This window comes from Molothrus aeneus, chromosome 5 (genome assembly GCF_037042795.1).
Source record: "Molothrus aeneus isolate 106 chromosome 5, BPBGC_Maene_1.0, whole genome shotgun sequence".
Taxonomy (NCBI): domain Eukaryota; kingdom Metazoa; phylum Chordata; class Aves; order Passeriformes; family Icteridae; genus Molothrus; species Molothrus aeneus.
The window spans coordinates 34,835,971-34,858,236 of record NC_089650.1 but is presented as its reverse complement, the minus strand read 5'-3'; the positions used below and the strand labels follow the sequence as shown (position 1 = coordinate 34,858,236).

Sequence of the window (22,266 nt, the reverse complement as noted above, 5' to 3'; positions counted from 1 at the left end):
TTGCACTGCATTGGCTTTTCAGCTGCTTCAGCTTTATCTTACCTTATCTAAGGACAATAGAGCTCTTTGATGCTGCTGCTAATATGGGTTATTCTCTCAAATTTCTTCTTTATAATTCTTCAAACTTAAAACAGATTTAAAACAGATTTCAATACCTATTCTAGAACTGGAATTTTGATAGTTTGCCTGTATTTTATGTGTACAGACTTTAATTCAAGCGGAGTAGGCTTTACTAAATGCTACTGTCTGTCGTTTGAAAGCAAACTTCAAACATACTGATGCTCTTTAGGGTCATCTTGTAACACAAAGGCTGTAGTTATATGTAATAATTACTGAATGAGAAAAAAGATCAACTTGAAAGAAAATACATCCTATATTTATCTTGCTCATAATGAAGTCTGACAGAAATACATAAGGGAGTTAAGAATACCTGTTTTTATTGTAGATGGAAGTGAAAATGTGACAGGACTGGACCTCTCAGATTTTCCAGCACTAGCAGACAGAAACAGAAGGGAAGGAAGTGGCAATCCAACTCCATTAATAAACCCTTTAGCTGGAAGGGCACCCTATGGTAAGACCAAACTTTTGAAAGCTCTCTGAATGAAAAGAAATTTGCTTGATTCACCTGTTGCTGTTCATAAGACAATAGCCAGTCTTTTCAAAAATGCCAGACAGGTGAGCTGCTAAGACTCATTTTTAAAAATGAATAATTGATACCTGTGGTTGGAGACTCCCTTTCATAAGTACTAGAACACATGTGTTCTAGTTTTACTGTCAATAGGGATTGTTGGGGTTTTTGGTTTGTATAGTATGATTGCTCTGAGGCTGCTCACTCTAGAAATTTCTTAGGCAATAGGTTTTATTCAAATTACATGTAGAGAAGAGCTGTTGATGTCTGAGTAGCAAATTGCAGGAATAGTGTTTTATTAGTAGAGGTGTTACTGTGTAAAAAGTCATAAGGTGTAAACGTACTGTAAACTTTCACTGTTTATTTGATAGTATTTGCTGTTGTACTGTTCAGTGTCACCCTTATGATGAGTATCAGATTTCAAAAAGTAACCTGTAAGCATCAATTATTATCACTCAGATTCCAAGTATGTGTCATATAATTCTTGCTGTACAGGTTAAAAAAATAATAAAAGGAAAAACCTTTAGGTGGATACAAATCTTACTATTTGGGTCTTGAAAAAATTCAGGTAAGCTTAGTGTGAGGTACAAAACTTTCTTTTTGTTACTGCTTTAGTAGATTTTGTTACGCATGTTGCATCAGCTCTTGTGAAAAGTTGCTTTTATAACCATAAGTTATTTTTGTGACACTTGTCAAATTTTGAACCAAAAATAACTTAGTGTTTTCCAGCTATAAAACACTAGTGTTCTTCAGAGATAGTTCCAACTTCAATTGGACAAAAGAGATACCACATTATCAAGAGAAAGTAGCCACATGGATTTGGCATAACCAGGCCCTCTGCATAAGATAGCTGTGAGAAAGGGTTAAACAAGTTAAACTGAATTGTTAAATATGGGGGGAAAGTGACTTCCCCACATAATGACACTCAAAACCAAGCATGAATGGAGACTTAGTACAGCTTGAGGCTTATGTAAGATTTTGTCCAACATAGAATGGCTTGGATGGGAAGGAACCCTAAGGACAATCTAGTTCCAGCTCTAGAAAAAGAAGACAGTATGTGAAAAACTGAGAGAAGATAGGAGGGAGATCCACAGAGATGCACTTCCAGCACGGAGCTTGATTTCAGTATTAAACAGCACTGCAGCATAACAATGTCTGTAATTGTTCTTTTGCTTACACCATTTCCCCATTTTGGTGCTAGCATAGCTATTTGCATGACTGCATGATAAACCACGAAATAAAGTTCTCCAAAGAGCTACCCTGAGCATCTGCTTAGTGCAGCAGATGAGTATGGAGGTAGAAACAGTCAAAAAATGAAAATGTGAAATACTTTGGATGTTGTCTTCCAGCACAAAATGTGGAGAGCACTTCTGGTTGTGGACAAGAAAGAGCAAGCTCAAAACAGAGCAGAGACCTACTTTCCTCATGCTTAATTATTCAGGAAAATTGTATTTCAAATAGCTTTTAGATGGAATAAGAATATCCATTAAAGTTAATTCATTATCAATTTTATTCATCCAGTGGAAGAAATTGTAATAACTCTGGATGAAAGGGCTGAACAGCAGAAACAAGATTAACTCAATGTTGGTTTATTTCCTTAAATAAAGAAGCATTGATCTCTAATTCCAGAACACTGAAGAAAGTCATGTGTTGTCATCTACTGAACCATTTTAGTCCTATCCATCTACTAAGAATCTTCAAAAACCAGGACCTAGACTTCCTTCTGCCTTCTTTTCTTCTAGTGCAGTGTCCTTTGGAACCAAATCACTGTATTATGTCTCAGCAAAGTCTAGTCACCCTTGGGTGTGTGGTGTGGTGGCTTGTTTGGTTTGGTTTGAACTGGCATTAAAAACAAGTTCCTGTTCAGTTGTCAGAATCCATGTCTCTGTGTGACTGGGCTGCTTTTTTAAAGTTAGGATCAGAGCACTGAGAGTTGCAGGCTAAATGTTTTCAGTTTTTGTACTGGAAGTAGGAGTCACCTTCATGTCACAGGCAAGTATTTAATTGTTAACATATTCTGCTGCAAGTTAGCTGGTTGTCCTTTGAGAATACGTGCTTTTGAAGATACTATGCAAAAAAATTCTTCATGCACTTAGGGGATGGAGAAAAAATGTATTATACTTCTAAAAGCAGTACATCCTTATCAGTGGATTTACCCAAACACAGCTTTAACAATGCCCGTAAAGATTATTTGATTATTTAGATGTGCAAAACAGGTGCAGTGGATGTGCCTATGAATTTAACCCAGAGTGTGTCTCAGCTCACACTTAAATAAGAGGCTTTAATCTAATATGTGTGGATGTTTTGAATGAATATGCTTTGTTTTGCTTTACCTGTTTCTTAAGTCATCGCTGTACAGCTTGCGTGTAATGAAAATGGACAGTAAGCAAGATCAGCAGAAGAAAACGTTTTTACTTAGCAGTCATTTAATATTATTCTTGCTTTCATTTTGATGATAGTTGGGATGGTAACAAAACCAGCAAGTGAGCAGTCCCAGGACTTTTCAATACACAATGAAGATTTTCCAGCATTACCAGGCTCCAGCTACAAAGATCCAACATCGAGTAATGATGACAATAAATCTGTAAGCAAACCTTAAATCTTCTCTTATTTTCAGTGTTCATACTTCTTTTGGTGATTACTTTAAAATGGTCAGTGATTATATTTGTAATAAGAGATTTTCAAATTTACCCTTCTAAATTAATGAGAGATTTTGTATAAGCAGCATTTAAAATGTAATAATGTAAATGGAATTTCTCAGTAAGGTTTTTGGTCCAAACAGTCACCCTGCTTGGACACGTCAAAACTTATTTTTGCGAATTCGTAATATTTTTTAAGTTTACAATTTGTAATTTTTTTCTATCAATTGTAGCTCATCTTTTTGCTACTGATGCCTCTCATCAGTAGTAGTTATACACACATTATAAGATTTTTCTTCAAAGTTGTCCAGTCCTTTAAAAGTTAGGTGGTACAATATCTCTTTAAGGTGAAATGCTTAATGGAGATGTGGAATCAGAGGGAACAAACTCTCTTAATAGAGAGCATTGATGACTATATTGTAGACTAGTGGGGTACATTATCTCTTAAGTATTGGCATAATTATTGTCCATTAGATATATAGCTTAGAGCATAAGATTATGGGCTTTTATTCATTGTTTACTCTGAAAACTTTGTAATTAAAAAAAAAGTTATTATATGCAAACAGCGGACTAGTTTCTAGTTACTGATTGGTTTATTACTTCTAATTGCAAAAACTATGCTAATGACAGTGCCATAAATACTGAATATATAGTAGAGGTGACTACAAACTCATGTAAGAACTAAAAAATGAACTGCTCAAAAAGAGAGACATGAGGAAGTCTGGCCCTGCCCCCCAGTGTTGTGGGCAGTTTTATCATGAGGAAAATGTTCTGATAGGATTAGTACTGTGTACAGTAAGGAGAGGGAGAGTAAATGTGATTAATTGTATAACTGTAGACTTGTTATAAAGACTATAAAAGAGTTAGAAATTATACATATGGCAAATATATTTTGTCAGTAGATAGATTCCTGGAGCATAGTCTGTTTTCTTGCCAGACACAGTCCGGCATAGTGTTTATATCAGACATAATGTTTATATGTCTTTCCTGATAGCTGCAAATGTGCCAGTTGTATGTTGCTTGCACCTGAAATTGGCTTGAGTATTATCTGTTACTGTGTCATGGAGTGTTTATTCAGGAGCAGGACTATGGGGGAGTATTAATGATGTGGTGAGCCAAAGGAACCTCTAGTCACAGGCACTGGGGATATCCACTGTGTATTCCAACTCGAGTGTAAAATAATTTATTCTTTTAGACTTCAAACTTTTAGCCTATTAATAGTAGTTCTGTATGACAGGTATACTTTGGAAAATGGTTAAATAGTACATAAGGTTTGTCAGCAGAACTCAGGGGCTTCAGCTTGATGCCATTTATTGAAGTGACTTGATGTACTGGCTTAGAGTGCCTGACTGAAAAAATATGGACAATAAGTATTTCCATTTTGGTTTTTTTTTTTATCATACCAACTCTACAAATTATCTTTAATAGAATTTGAGTACATCAGGCAAAACATCATCCAGCACAGATGGGCCCAAGTTTCCTGGAGATAAAAGTTCAACTACGCAAAACAACAACCAGCAGAAAAAAGGGATCCAGGTGTTACCTGATGGTATGTGTCATTCCACTTTTTCTCCTTTAAAAGTTTTGACAGTCATTTAGATTACCTTGTTGATTCCTCTATTTCTTAAAAAGAGAAAATTAATTTGTTCTTCTTTCCCAGGTCGGGTTACCAACATTCCCCAAGGGATGGTGACGGACCAGTTTGGAATGATTGGCTTGTTAACATTCATCAGGGCAGCAGAGACAGATCCAGGAATGGTACATCTTGCATTAGGAAGTGATTTAACAACACTAGGTCTCAATCTCAACTCTCCTGAGTAAGTTTCTGGGATTTAATCCTCTTTTCACTTTTGGTTTTATTATGCTGTCATTCATAGTCCGTTCACTTAGTCCTCACGACTATTAAACCCACAAACTGGTTTGCCAAATAAAATTTGAGAATGTAATGACAATAAAATAAAATTTTCATAACAAAGAGAATTGTGCTTCAGGGAAAGCTTTCAATAAACCTAGTGGCTTTGTTTATTCTCTTAACTTCTTTAGGACTTTTTTCAAGGAATTGACAGTATATTGTTTATAAATGTAATGTATACGTTCCTTTTCTAATAATAATATTCCTTGGGGATATTTACACTTAACTCTTAGCAGTTTGGGCATAAATTAGATTTATATAGTGTAATGATGAACAGAACACCTGCAGTGTTAGGCTGCACTGAAGATTTATTTAAATGAAAGCAGTTGACTTCCAGTGACTCAGTTCACCTAAATAAACTAGTTTAGTCATCTAGGTTTGCTATAGAGGCAATGGGGAGAAAAGTAGTTAGTGACTGCACAAATGCTAGAAGGAGTGCTTTAGACTTAGGGGAGATGAATAACCAGCCAACCCAGGGTGCCTTTCTTTTTACACTAATTACTGAAGGAACTCAGATCAGTTTAGACAAAACTAGTGTCTTTCAGATGACTGCAGTTGTGGAAAAAAATTAATTTCTGGTGCTCTTTCAGATGAAAATCTCACACCTTTTTGTTTTATCACAGATTTATATAGTGTTAGCCTTATAGACAGAGTACTATATATATTTTAAGGTTTGCACATAGTATATTAAAAAAACCCAGAAGACCAGACAGTGTATGTACATAGTTTCCATCTTTCATAAACTTATATGGAGCTGCATGTAATCAGGGAAGCTTGATGAATGTGGATATCAAGCACAGGAAAAATGGCTCCCGATTATTCCGCTTTTCTTAGCAGCTATGCTGTAAATAACTGTATTTTTAATATTTAATTACCATACTTAGTGTGTTTAGATTCTTGGATGGAGAGGATAGGAGCTAACATTTGATGCAGACAGTTCCTATACTATAATGCTGGTTTTACTTCATGCTGCAAAAAAGCTTTGCAAACAGCCCATGCAGACCTCAGTGTCTGGCCTTACATCTCTCCTTATGTTAAATGTTCTTCCCTTGCTCTGTGGATTGTTGTTGGAAAAACTAAAACTGTGTCACATATGAAAAGGCAAATGTTTCTGCCCTGTGTGGTAGTTTGGTTGGTAAAAATACCTGTGTGACATAAAAACTTAGAAATGAATGTTCTTTTAGAAACAAAATTTTAGAATTTTGTATTTATTGCTAGTGGCTTAAATTATCCCTTCTAACTCCTGTTTTGAAGAAGAGTAAAATCTTTACTGGTTAGTTTTAAAAAGCAACCTGCCAGTACAAATTTTTCCTCCCCTTTTAAATCATAGGCTAATAAATCAGAACCCACCAGGCTTGTGGCAACTGTTCCTAGTTAAGTTGAAACCTTGCATAATAACACTGGATACCTGAAAAAGGTTGGGACCTCTGGCACCTAACTTGAAGGAAAGATAGATTTAAAAGAAAATTTTGACCCTGTAGTTTCCAGTGGCAGTTTAAATGCAACATTGCTCTGCATATTAAAAAGAAAAATAATAAATGTAACTGCTTTAGGAAAGTTTCCTTTTATCTTCTCACCCCAGCTAGGGATTTGGTTGTGTGATATAGCTCTTAGGTTTGCAAAATTGATTATGGAGGGGTTTGTTGGTTGGTTTGGAGGTTAATTTTTATAAATTTATGCTTTTCTTTTTTCTTCAGAAATCTTTATCCCAAATTTGCATCCCCATGGGCATCATCACCTTGTCGACCTCAAGACATAGGTAAGAGAGAAACAACTAAAATTCAGTATTAATATTTGCAAATTATATTCATTTACATGTCTTAATAGTTGCATCAATTCCGATTCTTTTTTAGACTTCCATGTTCCATCTGAATACTTAACTAACATTCACATTAGGGATAAGGTGAGTACGTGTGTATGTGTGTGCATTTTTTGTTAATTTATTACCAGTAATTTTCTAAATTTTCTTTAAGATAGATGTTCAAAGTCAGTCCATTTTGTGCATGTCCTCAGTCTTTCTAGAAGCAGTGTTGAGTTAACAGGCTGATGTCACACATCGAGCCCCATTATATCTTACAAAAAGAGAATGGGCATGCAAAAGAATAGCTAAAAAGCACAACGTGTTTTTAAGAGTTTGCCCTTCATGTGAAGTTGAATTTTTTTGTGATAGAGTTCAAATGGCAAATTAAATTGAGGTATTTCTTCTTGAGATAAGATCAGAATTGTGTTCTCATTTAGCTGTTGCATTCCATATCTACATGTAAAGAGATTTTTTGAGATATATTTTCTTTCAACTGTTTGAAGGGATCATTGAAAAATAGCATAAGAAATTTTAGTAGTGTTACTTAATAGGGTGTGAAGGGAACAAATACATGCAGAAGTTGCGGTTTTGGGTTTTTTGAAATAAAATACGTAGATGGGAATATACACTTAACAGGTAGAAAATTCTGTCTTGCTTGTTTGTTACATCTGTATTTTTCTATTGTATCCTTTAGCTTGGAAAGGCTCATTCAAACTGAAGAAAAATTAATTGTTTTAATAATTATTACGCCTGTTGTATTAGAATATCATTTTCAACACACTTAGAATAGAAGGATGGAAGTTCTGGATGTGTTCTTATGTTATTTAAGTGGGGTAGTGTGTTTTAAAACATTTATCTATTGTGATTTTTCATCCTCATTTTCTTCAATCTTTTGCAGCTGGCTGCAATAAAACTTGGCCGATATGGAGAAGATCTCCTGTTTTATCTCTATTACATGAATGGAGGAGATGTATTACAGCTATTAGCAGCAGTAGAGCTGTACGTTCAAACTATTTTGTCAGTCTTATATGAGTTAAGCTATTGCAATAATGAAATGGCAGATGTTAAAAAAAAAAACCAAAATAAAAACCAGAACACCCAAACAAGTTAGACATTGAAAGCAGGAAGCTTAGTCAATCTTGAACGGTAAAGCTTTTTTTAAAATACCTCCTCCAACCTTGGTGTCATTTTGTACAGAGTTTTTTTACATATATAGTGGAAATCAAAAGCCCATCTCATGTATTTTGCATTATGAAGCACTGTGGAAAAAATGGCAGGTGCCAGTCATTATTGAGTGTGTAACTTGCCTGTCATCAACCAAATCAGAACCAAGTAAATACTCATAAAAAGAGTTTACTGTTAGAACCTACCAGACTTGAAGTTTCTTGTGTATTTTAGTTTGAGGTATAAGAACTGTATGGAAGAGGTATGAAATCACAGGTTTAACCATGTCGGAGAAATTTGGTTTGGGATTTGAATGCATTGTACAGTAAATATTGAAACCTTTAAAGTTTATTAAGTCAGTTTCAGATAACTAACACTAAGAATTATTTTTCCTTTCTATCACAAATGAAAGATTTAACCGGGATTGGAGATACCACAAAGAAGAACGAGTATGGATCACCAGGGCACCTGGCATGGAGCCAACAATGAAAACCAATACGTACGAGAGGGGAACATATTACTTCTTTGACTGTCTTAACTGGAGGAAAGTAGCTAAGGTATCTCTTTTCCTTTGTGTAGATACTTTAAATACACTGTCAGCTGTGTATTTTTACAACAACAAGAGTAAAACACAAAAATCTTCACAAAAATCTCTGACTTTTTCTTCTCCTGTTATATAGGTTCATTACCTTAATTCCTGATGTCTGAGAGAAAAAACGTTGTCTAAAACACTGCCTTGCTTGTGGAAAAGGAGCTGTCTCTCTTATTTCCAGTTTTCTTTGGGAGGTAGAAGGACATAGGACTTCTTTTAGGAGTTTTGTTAAAATTGAAAGCTCTTCTCACAGCATAGAGTTGAATGGAAAGCATTATTTGGCATTTTAGAAATTGCACTTGCAAACATTTTATTTCTTTGTTTTAGAAAATTAAAGAGGATGCTCCCACACCTCACTTAGGAATTTAAAATGGATGTTGGATGGGTGCAGGGAACGCTTTTTTGGTTTTTGGGTACAATCTCTCCTTAACATACTTAGGAATTCCATGCTCTGTTGTTTGAAAATCAGAGTCCTTTGAAATAAATAACTTCTTCTAAGGAGGAGGCATATTTCCATGATGCTTGTTTTCTGTCCTGTAGACCAAGAGGCATTAAAAAATCAGAAAGCTATGGCTTTTTCCCTCCCCAGCTGCCATAATCTGTTGGTCCCATTCTGTCCATTAATACTGTCAATAATGTTCTATGTCAGACCATCTGTAGATACTGTATCACATTCTTCTTTTCTCTAAAAAACAACAGATGAAATCAGATTAACTTTGAAGCCTTGAACTCAATAGATGTGCTTCCAGCATGTTGTAACTACATTTTGTGGTTCCACAGGCTTAGGTATTTCATAGAATAAGAAATCTTTTCACCTGCAGCCCAACTTATGAATTGTTCACTGAAAAGGCATTTCATTTGGAGATTAGGGAACATTGCATGAAATAATTACATGTCTGTTATGTGTTTATAAACACCTATTTTAAAGAGAATAAAGTTCAGTGTCCTCCTCTGTCTATACAGCCATTTGGCATCTAGACATGAACTAGATACATGATATTTTTATTTCCTCCCCCACTCCACCCAGTAATTTTGCATAGTTTGTGCAAAGTCCCCTCAGGAATTAACATTGCAGTTACCCTGAAGGTTACGGGAGGTTCTTTATCCAGTTGTACGTGTGACTCCTTGCTTCTGCTGACTTTCTACTGCTGCAGGAAAACCCAGGAATCTGTAACTGACAGGTTTAATGGTGAGCCCTGCTATTATAGTTTTTCCTAAGTGCAAGGTAATTCCAAAACTTCTAAACAAAAGTGCCATGCCTCAAAAAGAAAACACAAACAAAAGAAAACTATTTGTTTCTACTTGAATTACTCATTTGGTATACTTCCTTAGGTTCCCCAAGATGCTGTTTAAAGCTATTTTATTATTGCCTAAGATCATCAGAGGGGAAGTAATTACCTTTAGAAAGGATAGTTTTCTTTCTGGAGTCAAATGAACATGTTCTGTTTATTTACAAGCAACAAGCCTTGTGTAGTTTCACATATCAAGGGAATTGTGGTTTTAGTTTGTGTGGACACACAGCATTTCTTTTACTAGGAGGAAAAAGATAATGCCCATTGTAAAGGATAATAATAACCTCTTCAGTGTCTCCTTTTTCTGCCTGTGGTAAATGTATGCAGCTGCTATTTGATGCTTAGCATTACTTTAAGACAGTATTGTCTCTGTTTGAAATCTTGAGTACTATTCTGAAACTCAGGATCCAGTGCTTGAGTGATGTACACTCCATCCTCCTGCTGGGCATTCCTGAGATATGGAGAGACAGGAGCGCTACTGTTCTCTGAATGGTTTTTCACAAGGTCTACATAGATTCTCTTCTTTTTATTTGCACCCTGAAAGTAATTCCCCAGCATTAGGAACCAATGGATAGCTAGTAAGGAGAGAGATTGGATTTTCTAAAGTTTTGTGCTTGTAGTGGTATTGCAACAATGAATGTGATTATTTTATTTATTCTCCCCTAATGTCCATAAGAAGCAATAATATCATTTCTTCTAGGCTTGTGTATTCCATAATGTAAAAAATTGAACGGGAATATTGTTTTGAAATTTTTATTTAACTTTGAGCAGGCAAATTGACCATTGGTCAGAGGAAGCTAGAGAATGATTTTGGGGAAAACTGAGATTTTTGTTGCATAGAAAATGAGTTGCATACTAGAATTAATTCTGTGACATTTTCACCTTTGATAAACAAATAAGAACTTAGGTACATGTCGTGTGATCTTAGCATTCCATGGTAATATTACCTGTGGTATTAATTTCTGTAGTGGACATTTCCTCTGAGGAAGACTAATACAGACTCACCCTAAGAAGAACAGCAATATTTGGTAACACCCTGTTGCTTTGCATGCAAAGAAAAGTACAGCAAAGTAGTTTTTTTCCTAACAAATGCAGAATTAAAAAATATTTCAGGAAATTAGACCTATAAGGAGCTGGAAAAGAAAGAATTCTGATAAATTGCAATCTCTTATTATAACTGTTACATTATTAGTGGATTCTGGGAATATCAGTTACTTAGAAGGCCACAATAATAATTGCTGCTGAACAGTTTCACTAGTCCTTTATTGAAGCTGGTGTGCAGGAATACTTGCTCATAAATTACTGTCTCATATGTGCATATTCAATTATTTTTCAAGGTGCTTTATAAATTTGGTTCTTGTTCTAGTGTAGTTGCTCAAATATAGGGCAGCACATACCCTAATATGCTGTGCTTTGCAGACATAGTGTATTTTGCATTATGGGCTTATGTATTTATTGTCCCTATTTTAAATTACACTGCAGTGTGAAATATTGCTGTACTGAAATACAGCAGTTTACTTTAGATAGCACAACTAAAATCTTAAAACTTACATTTTTAAAAACATAAACCAGTTGTGATGTAGTAGATTTAGTGTTCTGGATTGGTTATAACAAAAGCAAAGAAGGCTGAATAACTTCTTTCAAGAAAAATCAAATAATATTTTTATCTTTTTTATTTAACTGTAGGCTCTACTGTTATATTCTTAATGGGTAATAGAAGCAAAGTAGCAGGGTAATGAGAATTCCTGAACTACTAGGAAATAAAATTAATTCTGATTTGATACATGGTAGTAAAAAGAGAGAAAAATATAAATTACAGACTTCAAATTCACCTTAAATGCAAAATAAAAAGCAGAAAAATTCTGATTAGACATGTTTATTATATGGTTTTTCATCCTAGGGCATGTGGAAAGTATGCTGAGGTTAAAGACACTGATTTTTTTTTTCACTGAGGTTTTGGCTATAGTTTGCTGCTGTTGAGGAGACATGAGAGAGGAGGGGAAGTAGCTCTGACACCAAAAGTGCTTTCTACAATGGCACGCTTACTGAAATCCTGACTTAAGTTGTCTGAAGTAAGCTGCTTGAATTTTCTTCTTACTTTTCAGTAAGGAGAATAAATTTAGAGTACAGATTATAAAACCTTTTTACATTGATGATGTAGTTCTAAAACATGGAATTCTTCATGGGAGAGAAAATTAAATTTTTAAGTGTTTATTTGCTTGTCAGGGTTGCTGTCTAGACTAAATTATTCCCTATCCTGTCAAGATCAGTATTAATTGAAATAATAATTTCTATTATAATTACTAGAAAGTTAAATTTATTAGTCCAGTAAAGATGTAGCATAGTATTTTAGTTCAGCCCCTAAAGTGGGTCTTTGCATCTATCTTTAAGTCAGTATAAATGCTACTGACTTCCCAATTTAAGTTCCATTGGGAATTTTTAAGCTAGCCATGGGATTTCTACTCTGTTCTCATGGACTTCCACAATCCAGAATCTTTTGTCCTCAGGCCTATTCTGCTAACTTTTTTTGTTTAGTTTTACTCTATAACTGCTATGGATCATCCTAAGCAATCCTCTCCTGCCTTAAGTATCCTTGCCTGTTAGTGTTTGTACATGTACAGACTGATGTAACTTTGCCATCAAAGCAAGTTTTCAGGATGACATGAGAGGTGATTATTTTCTTTGCATAGAACAATTTATTTAGTGTCACACATGCTGTAAGTTTTCACACACATTCAGTATTCATTATTCCTGGTTAATAAAGGGTATTTAAGTTTTAATTCTTACCTCCATGTGGAAAAGAAAGCAATTTAGCACATTTATCAATGGATGAGTGGGGTTTTTTACTTTTTTTTATATCTGTTTATGTTAAATAGTACCACTGCTGCTGTTGACATCCTAAGCTATAGTGGCAAAAGCAAAAACATACAGTATACCTGTAAGTATTTTCCCCTATGTAATAAATAATTGGCTTTTAGTTTCCAGAAATCCTGGTCAGTGAATTCTTCTTTAGGTATTGTCAGGCAGAACTTCAGGTGTTCCTACATGCTACTGAATATTGAATTTGAGCTTTACTGACACTGGGATGCAAATCAAGGCTGTTTTAAGCCTGTTTATTTTAACAGTCAATGGCAGTTTGAAGTATGAACTCGCATTCTTCTAGAGAAAATTTGATAGGGAAGAATACTCCTTCTGAAGGAGGGACTTGCAGTTTGTAGGACACAAAGGATTGCTCAGAGCCCTGAGCATTTATTAAGACACCTTGTTAGCAGCTCCCACTGCCAGTAGAGGCTCACAAAAACTTGAAGTTTGGAAAACCCTTTTTTAAGATACAGTAAGCATCAGAAACCAGAGAGTATCAGTATCTTACTGGTTTAATTAGCAATTTGCCAAGGGTAATTTTGAAGGCATTTCAGAGCTCGTGGAAGCTCAGTTAACTGATTGAAGCTGACCATAGATGGATAGTATTTGCTGGCCCTTTCATGGTTATGTGAAAGAAAGAAACTTTGACAGCCATGAAAGGCAGAGAAAGCTTGAGTGGTATCTATTATAAAATGGCTGCAGAATTACTGGAGATTATTGAATCATAGAATGATTTGGGTTGGAAGAAACATTAAAGACCATCTAGTTAAACCCCTGTACCATGGACAAGAACACCTTCCACTAGACCACATTGCTCAAAGCCCCATCCAGCCTGGTCTTAAACACTTCCAGGGATGGGGTAGCCACAGCTCTGGGTAGCCTGTTCCACCCTCATAGTGAAGAATTTATTTCTAATACCCAATCTAAATGCTGCCCTTCTTCAGCTTAAAGCCACTTCCCTGTGTCCTGTGCCCTTGCAAAAAAGTCCCTCTCCACCCTTCCTGTAGGCCGCCTGAGATCCACCCAGCCTAATCCAGCCTTTGACACCAAAGTACACGTATGGACTTCTACCCCTTGATCTTGCTTCTTACCCAAGGGGGAAGGTGCAGCATCTCTTCAGTCTCAGCATTGTGTATCTGCCCAAAAAGAGAGCATACACCAACTGGCATGCAGTTTTTATTAGGAATGCCAGAAGTAATTCACTTGAGTATATATGACCTAAAAAAGCCCAAACAAACAAACACACCACCTAGATAAATAAATAAAGAACCCCAAAAAACCAACCAAAAAAAACCCCAACAACAACAACAAAAAAAAATCTTTGGTTGGAGTAGAGAGCTGGGAACTAGAAATGAAGCAGATGTGCAGCATTTCAGTACAGATGGCTGTAACTTCACATAGGTTTTGCTAGGGTTTTCCAGTTTTGGGGACAGTATTCTCAGGGGAGTGCACAATGGTTTGCATTTTCCACTACTTTGTTTCCTTACCATGCTGAATGTTCTTTCTATGCTAAATGGACCTTGTTTTGCCTTGAAAGAAGAGAGGTATAAGAGTTGGATTTCCTAGATATTATTTCTATTCTTGCATTAATTTAGTACAGATTTACATGTACCGAAGTATTATACTATTTAATCACTTTAAAGAGTGTTCTAAAATAATCTATTCATTGCTCATGTGTTTTCATCTCTGTGTGAAAATAGTGGGCTAAGTTTGCTTTGCAGATACAGATGTTGTTCTGCTGAGGTTCTCCACCAAGTTAGATAAAATAATTTACATGTCCAAAGTTGTTGCTGTTGAATTACCAAGAAGTACCCCTAAAAAACAGTTCTGAAACTTCTGCTTACGCTGTTTCTTGAATGACAATTAAATGGGATGAGACACAATTAAACTGCTGAAAGGGTCTGAAGAATATAATATTTCAGGTTTGGTGGGTATGGGGTATAAATATGAGTATTAAATGTGGAGGAATATTTCGATAAATTTTGGCTTAAGTGGGTCTCAGTACTTTGTACCTGGACATTTTCACAGAATCATTTAGGTTAGAAGAGACCTCTAAGATCAAATCCAGCCTTTGACTGATCATGACCATGACAAACAGACCTTGGCATTAAGTCCAGTTGTTTCTGGAACGCCTCCCTCGTGCCCATCCTGAACCTCCCCTGCTGCTTCATGAAGCTATTTGGTCTGGAAGTATGACACAAAAATATTCCCAAACTTCAGTTCATCCAGAATAATCCTCTGTACTCTGTCTCCTTGAAAGACAGCTTTTGTTTATAATTCAGCTCATGCTGTGACTGTGTATTTGTGTTTTGTGTATGTGCATACATAAAATTGTTTGAGATTATAACAGGAGTTCTGAGAGTCATGTAGCATTCAAAAGAGTAGGAGAGTCTGCATGTTGTGGGTGTAAAGGCTAGGGTTGTTGTAATTTATACTTTTTTCTTCGTAAAATATGGAATTCAAGGTAGCAAAGTCATGTGGCTTTGCCTTAGGATAAGTTAGTACTTGATCTCCTCTGTATTTGTGCTTTTCAAGTATGGCTGGTAGACCAGGTGTTGACAGGTAAATTATACATTGTTTTATTGTGTTTGTCTTTTTTTTCTTTTTTTTTAATTGTAGGAGTTCCACCTGGAATATGACAAATTAGAAGAAAGGCCTCATCTGCCATCAACCTTCAACTACAACCCTGCTCAGCAAGCCTTCTAAAGACTTCCCTTTTCTTGGGGTATGGCTGTCTCAGCACAATACTCAACATAACTGCAGAACTGATGTGGCTCAGGCATCCTGGTTTTAATTCCTTGAGGATCTGGCAATTGGCTCATGCGAAGGGTCACCATTTGAGGTCCTGCCTTACTAATTATGTGCTGCCCAACAACTAAATTTGTAATTGTTTTTCTTTAGTTTGAGCAGGGTCTGAATTTTTGTTTTTGTTTCCTTTTTTGCCAGCAGACAAGCTTGGGTCTGTAAAGACAAGCGAGTACACTGACAAAAGTTTACCACTTAGTTTTCCAAAATGTAAAAACAAAAAAAAAGAAAAAAGACAAAAAATTAGACAACAAAATTTGCATTGTTCATTGTAGCACTATTGGTAATAAAAAATGTTTGTGCATTTTTATGTGAAGATCCTTCTCGTATTTCATTTGGAAAGATGAGCAAGGTTTGCTTCCTTCATTTTACTTCCCCTTCTGTCTTTGAAAGGCAGTTTTCGCCAAGCTTAATGCAAGAATATCTGACTGTTTAGAAGAAAGATATTGCCACAGTCTCTGGTTAGTTTCCAGGGTTGTGTATTACTGAGCTTCATCTTTCCAGAATGAGCAAAACACTGTCCAGTCTTTGTTACGATTTTGTAATAAATGTGTACATTTTTTTTAAATTTTTGGACATCACATGAATAAAGGTATGTATGTACGAATGTGTATATATTATATATATGACATCTATTTTGGAAAATGTTTGCCCTGCTGTACCTCATTTTTAGGAGGTGTGCATGGATGCAATATATGAAAACGGGACATTCTGGAACTGCTGGTCAGGGGACTACTTTGTCGCCCTGTGCACTAAAGGGCCAGATTTTCAGCAGCCAAGGACATCCATACCCAAGTGAATGTGATGGGACTTAAAGAAGTGAACTGAGACAATTCACTCTGGCTGTTTGAACAGCAGCGTTTCATAGGAAGAGAAAAAAAAAGATCAATCTTGTATTTTCTGACCACATAAAGGCTTCTTCTCTTTGTAATAAAGTAGAAAAGCTCTCCTCACTGCAGTGTTGACTTTGATTTGAGATTGTGAAATTATTTCTTCAACAATGAAAAATGGAAAAAAATTGAAGTATTAAAACTATCGAGCTGTACAGTGGTTAAGACACTTGAAGAGTCTTTTTGCTGCTGACAAGTAAATTTATGAGAATTTCATATTCTTTTCCACAGTAAAGTTTTCACGTCTAAAAACTTTGGTTAACCTTGGTTTCAGATCCCCTCTTTATGATAGCAAATAATTTTTAGAAAGGTGGGTGGGTACCAAGTCAAATAATAGGAAGATGCTTCAAGAATTCATCACCTGGGAGAAGCTTGGGTTAGAGCTGATTACAGCTTAGTTCCATGTTGGTGTTTTCCCACTTAAAACAGAAATACATTTCATTTGGTGATTGCTATTACTTGAACTTCCAGATGCAAATAAACATGAATATAGACTGGTTCTGAAAACTGTAACTGTTCTGAGCAGAGTAAGAAAAACCTGAACTGTTGGGATGGTTTTCTTTTTCTAGATATGATTGCCACTTCTCACTGAGTTGCATCTGGTGATGCAGATCATTGAAAAATACCTGAAATTACCAAAGCAAGACATGTTAGTGAATCCTGGGATTTTTTTTTTCCATTTTGACCCATTTTTCTATGTAGTGCAAAAGCAGCTTGTTTGCATGTATTGAATTATGCTTGGAAATTGGACCATTAGCGACCTTGCTGTGGTTCTGTATCAGGTGTATGGCGGATCTTAAATTCTGAACTTTTTTAATATCTATTTTAAGATGGTAAACATAAAGATATTATTCTGTTCATTATATTTTTTTTCTATTATTAAAGCAAAGTTTTTCCAGCTTGAAAGAAGAGAATGGTTATAATCCATATAATTAACACAGCTGAAAAAGATCGTGGCTTGTTCTGTTTCTCAAACCAGAGCAGATTCAAACATATATTTGATTATCCAAATATAAATTTATAAATTTTCAGAATAATTTTTGAAAAGCATATTGTTCCTGCTACAATTAATGTTACATTTTTTTACTGTCAGAGGTTCACTATAACCTGGGGTTTTTGGGTGTTTTTATGTTTGGGTTTTTTTGGGGTTTTTTTTGTTGGTTGGTTGGTTGGTTTTGGTTTTGGGGGTTTTTTTTCTTTTTTGTAAGGTTTCCTGAAGTGACATTTCCTTCTTCAAATCGAATGTCATTATTTCTTATGTTTATGGAAATCAGCATATGGTACAGGGCGCAAGATCAACTACATTAAAATACTAAATACCTATGACACTTCTAAAAACAATTTAGCTGAAATTTGGAACCTAAGCTCTCCCAAAAAATACTTGATGATACAGTTGTTTTCAACTGCCCAGTGTTTCAGAAATCTGAAATGCCTGATTTTGGGAAACTTCTCACCGGTGTGCACAGAACTGGTGCTTTCTTCCTTCCAGTGGAAGGACAGTCTGGCTCTCATTTATCAGTTAAATGAGCACATATGGAGACTTTAAAATCGGTGACTTAATTTCATATTACACTGTGGATTGAAGCAAGAGAAACAGATATAAACAGAAAACAAGGTGTAAGATTGAAGCAATTTCTTAATTGATACTATATTAATTTTAAAAATTGAAAAAAGAACATACTGCTTTTTTTACTGAAAGGAAGAAAACTTCAAACCTCATTTACATACTCACATGGCAAATGGGTGACTGAAGTGCCCTGCAGATTTTCAGACTGACAGTTAAGGTCTGAGGCTTATTTAATATGTTTTTACATTCCACTAACACTATAAATAGGAATATACTAGAAGCCTGTTTTTTAATTTGAGGAGGGTGTTTTTCCCCATAGCTAGTTTTGTACAACAATGTGCAAGGTAAGTTCTGGGTAGAAAACCCAGTGTTCTTGGAAAGAAGTTAGAAGTATTCCTATTTCTGGCCTGTCCAACATGCTTTCATAATTCTTGTTGCATATTGTTTAGAGATCTTCATTGAATAGTTAGCTCCACTTTCTCTGCAAATCCACTACCTTCAACTTCCAGGGTTTAACATAAGATTCACTGATTTGATTACACCCGGGATTGCAGAAGATACTTTGTATTTCAACAGTTGTTACTCAAACCACCCTGCTTGTGGAAAAATCATGAAGGAAAGGGATAAGGATGCTCCACTGGGGTGTTTAGAAATGAACAAACAAAAATCACCCTGCACTCAATCTCCTCCACCTTAGTGGTCTGGTGCCACAAATATGTAAGTAAGCACATGAGAACCTTCATGGGCTTGATTAATCTAATTGAAGACCCAAGTAATTCAGGGAAGCCTGCAGGTACTCACATGGGTAAAAGTATTTTTGATGTGACTGTGACCTTCAGTGGAGTGTCAGCTGCACCTGTGTCAGGATTCACAGCTGACCACACCACTTCCTCGTGGCTCTGTAGCATTTCTGCAGTGCAGAGATGTATGATTGTGTCACTTGGCTGCATGGCAGGTCTGAAATCCTCTCTGACCCCCAGCCAGTACTTCTTGTACTGGTCTGGTTCCATTTTACAGTTTCCATGACAAAAGGGAGAATGTACCCAAATAAGAATTTGTGTGTTGTAGTCAGATGCAAGATTTTTGCAGTCTTGACAGACTCTTTCTGTTGACCATGAAGAGACCAGAAAGAGTCTTTGGGATGACCTAGGCAGTGCTGGGAAAGAGAGGTCTGTAGGGCCATCATCTTGGTCCTGAGTGGCTCCTAGGTGGCCATGGCTATGGAAGAAGGCTGTCTATCTTCTAAATTATACTGTTTAAAGTTTCTAAAACTTAAAAGTGACCACCCCCCCCCCCCCCCCCCAAGTTCCTGGTAGCTTTCAATTGAAAATACTTCCATGGCTGGACATTGAATGAAACAAAAAGGAAAAACTGGTTGCTATCTGTCACACTCAAGAAAAGCCTCTAAATGCACAGCTGCCATCCTAAGCATGGGATAGCTAAGTGCTTTTGGTTTAAGATCCTAAATATAACAATTGCTATTCTAGCCAATTTCAGAGTGTGCTTAGTTTTCAAGTACCTTTTCATTGTGTCCCTCAAAATTTGCCACTGACCAAAATTAATGCTAGTAGAAGTTAAATTCTGATAATGCAGAGTGGACTAAGAAGTTAATCTGGATTGATGGCAGATGTGGCTGATGCTTTTATTTTCATATATAGCTTGTGAATTAAGTTTTTGTTTCTCTGTGATAAGCATGCATGCTCTCGTTTCCATAAATCTGAAAGCTTCCAGTACATTAAAAAGATCTGAGGAAATGCAGCTGGATAACCTACTTTTGAAATTTTGGCTTTAATAGTTTCAGTAGCTTTACTACTTAAAACCACTTCAATGCTAGAGGTAAACTTTATATTTTTGAAAATAATGTTAAAGCATTACATTCATTACATTGAACAGTAGTCGTGACTGTTACTGATTCAGCTCACTTCTGGATTAGCAGTCATGAACCAAGTTTGTGTATTTTTTTCTAGGTTTCAGTTTCTCTTTTGCATTTCATATTGTCTTATTGGTACTAATGAGCTGATATATGTAGGTATAGGTCAAGTTTTTTTCCTGATGAAACTACCAAAATAATTTTCTGTAAAATCACCTTTTGAACTCCCTGTGGTTTAGCAAACAATCCAGTGAAGCAGCCATTTGTCATGATTGGGCCATCCTGCATCAGCTGTAAACAGTCCTGATGGGGAGCCAAAGGAAGGCAGGTGTCCCAGAGCTGCTCTGGTGCAGGCGTTAATGAACCTCTGTGGAAACCCTTCAGTGCTCTTGAAACTCATTCTCAACTAAAGGGTGGCTTTGGTTGTTCCAGAGATCTCTCTTCCCTTGGAAGGCCAGTTTACTTCTGGTGGGCATCACAGTGTTGCTTTTATGAGGGCACTCTGTTGTTTTATATAAACATTTGCTTTTGGAAAAGGCAGTTCATTTCCTGGAAGAGTCAGCATCCACAGACAGCACTGGGCTTGTGCAAGGAAACAGGAACAGGGTGCTGTGAGCCCGGTCCCCATGAGCGGCCTGGGTGGGTGTGGTGGCAGAGCTGCCCTGTGCCTGCCCAGCCTCCAGCTGCCTCACCAAGGCAAAGGTGTTCTCAGCACTGCCCGTATCCACTGCAGGCAGCTGGCCACAGGTAAGGCTGTCCCTTGGCTGTGGGGCAAGGAGGGGCCCAAAAGAGCAGGATCTGTTCTCCTGCTGTTGAGATTTTCAAAGACATTGAACTTCGTATGCCGGCTTTCTCAGCCCTGGTGGCTCTTGGTGCAGCCAGGGTCCTGGAGCCAGCATCCCCACTCCTGCCCTCAGCAGGTGACAGCAGAGCTAAAATCTTCACAGCAGGCCCCCTTCACTCTGCTACAATGATCAGGCATTCATGATCATTTTTCACTTCCAATTGATCCAAATAGACTTTGAGCCTTGACTGAGTCATTTTGCAGAAAAGTTCAAAATCTATGAGATCACCTGGTGAATGCTAAGGCCATTCCCAGTTAAAATACAACTTCAGCCTCTCCCCAGCTGTGGAGGATGTAGGGATTGGATGCACACAGGAGGACTAACTCGAGGGTGCTCTGTCACCCAGTGAGATGTTGCCTTAATTTCCGCCTGACAGCACTTGATGTACAAGGGACTGCAGGGAGTTGGACCGAGTGCGGAAGGCCAGCTGTTCAGGAGGTAAGACAGAAAGAAGCTGCAGCTCATTTACACTGAGAAAGCAGAGCTGGAGCTTCTCTTTCAGGTGGTAAGTGACCAATAAACCTGATTATAATTTTATTTTTTATATTCTGAAAACTGTATGCAACAAGCCTCTACCATTAGAGACTGCTGTCACCACAAGTGCTGGCAGCAAAACCTGATGATGGGAATGAATGAATGGAGCTAAGGACTAAGCAAGAGGAGTTGTGTTTCTAGTATAAACACCTGTAGGAGGTTTAAGTGAAAAACCCATAATTCTGGCTCAGAGCTGGTATACTTTTTCAGAAACCCTTTGATAATCAGGGCAGGCTACTGCAAAGCAGCTGGCTTGAGAGGAGTGTGGTAGTGCACTTGTGCAAGCAAGGACAATATTTACATCCATCTATATTCATGGCACAGTGTGGACTCCTAATAGCCTTCCTGACAAACCTTGCTTAATAGTCCATTTGGAGAACCTATGGATCAGCTTCATTTATAAAAGTTTGACGTTGCACTCTGCAGTGGGAAAGAGATTGAAAAAGGAAAGTGCTATTTCCCGAACTTTTTCTGTGTTTCTATGCCTTCTTGTCTGCTGTGTCATCAAGTTCAAGCCTCAAGCTATCAGCTCTGAGGCTCACATTTTGTTCTACCTAATTACCTGTGATAAAGATGACAGAATAGAACTATAAGTATTGCTTATGGTACTTTGGCACCAAAGAACTTGTGTTGCCACTGTGGGAAATGCTGGGTAATAACCAAACTTTATTTGCCAAATAAATGTACTTTCTTGAATCAGCTGCTTTTCTTGCAAACCTGCTTGGAAGAGAGCACTTCTTAGGGTGAACCTTCAAAGGTCAATACCTTCCTGTTCAAAGCAATTCCTGTGTGTGATAGCCATCATCTTGCTTGTCTGTTTTCTCTGTCACTGCTGTGCAGATGGTCGTTATGGGGCTGGCCAGAA

At 36.8% G+C, this 22,266-nt stretch overlaps 1 protein-coding gene across 2 annotated transcripts in view; it reads left to right on the top strand.

Annotated features, from left to right (window-relative positions):
• The window catches only part of CNOT2 (CCR4-NOT transcription complex subunit 2), an 85,819-nt gene extending 69,171 nt beyond the window's left edge, over positions 1–16,648 (top strand). For both annotated transcript variants that reach the window (XM_066549645.1, XM_066549646.1), the window contains exons 7-15: positions 446–571; positions 3,088–3,212; positions 4,696–4,816; positions 4,928–5,084; positions 6,877–6,938; positions 7,033–7,082; positions 7,879–7,979; positions 8,557–8,701; positions 15,510–16,648. In XM_066549645.1, the coding sequence (XP_066405742.1) occupies positions 446–571; positions 3,088–3,212; positions 4,696–4,816; positions 4,928–5,084; positions 6,877–6,938; positions 7,033–7,082; positions 7,879–7,979; positions 8,557–8,701; positions 15,510–15,596 (974 nt within the window). In that variant the 3' untranslated portion in view covers positions 15,597–16,648. The remainder of the gene's footprint in view (positions 1–445; positions 572–3,087; positions 3,213–4,695; positions 4,817–4,927; positions 5,085–6,876; positions 6,939–7,032; positions 7,083–7,878; positions 7,980–8,556; positions 8,702–15,509) is intronic.
• Positions 16,649–22,266: the final 5,618 nt, after the last annotated feature.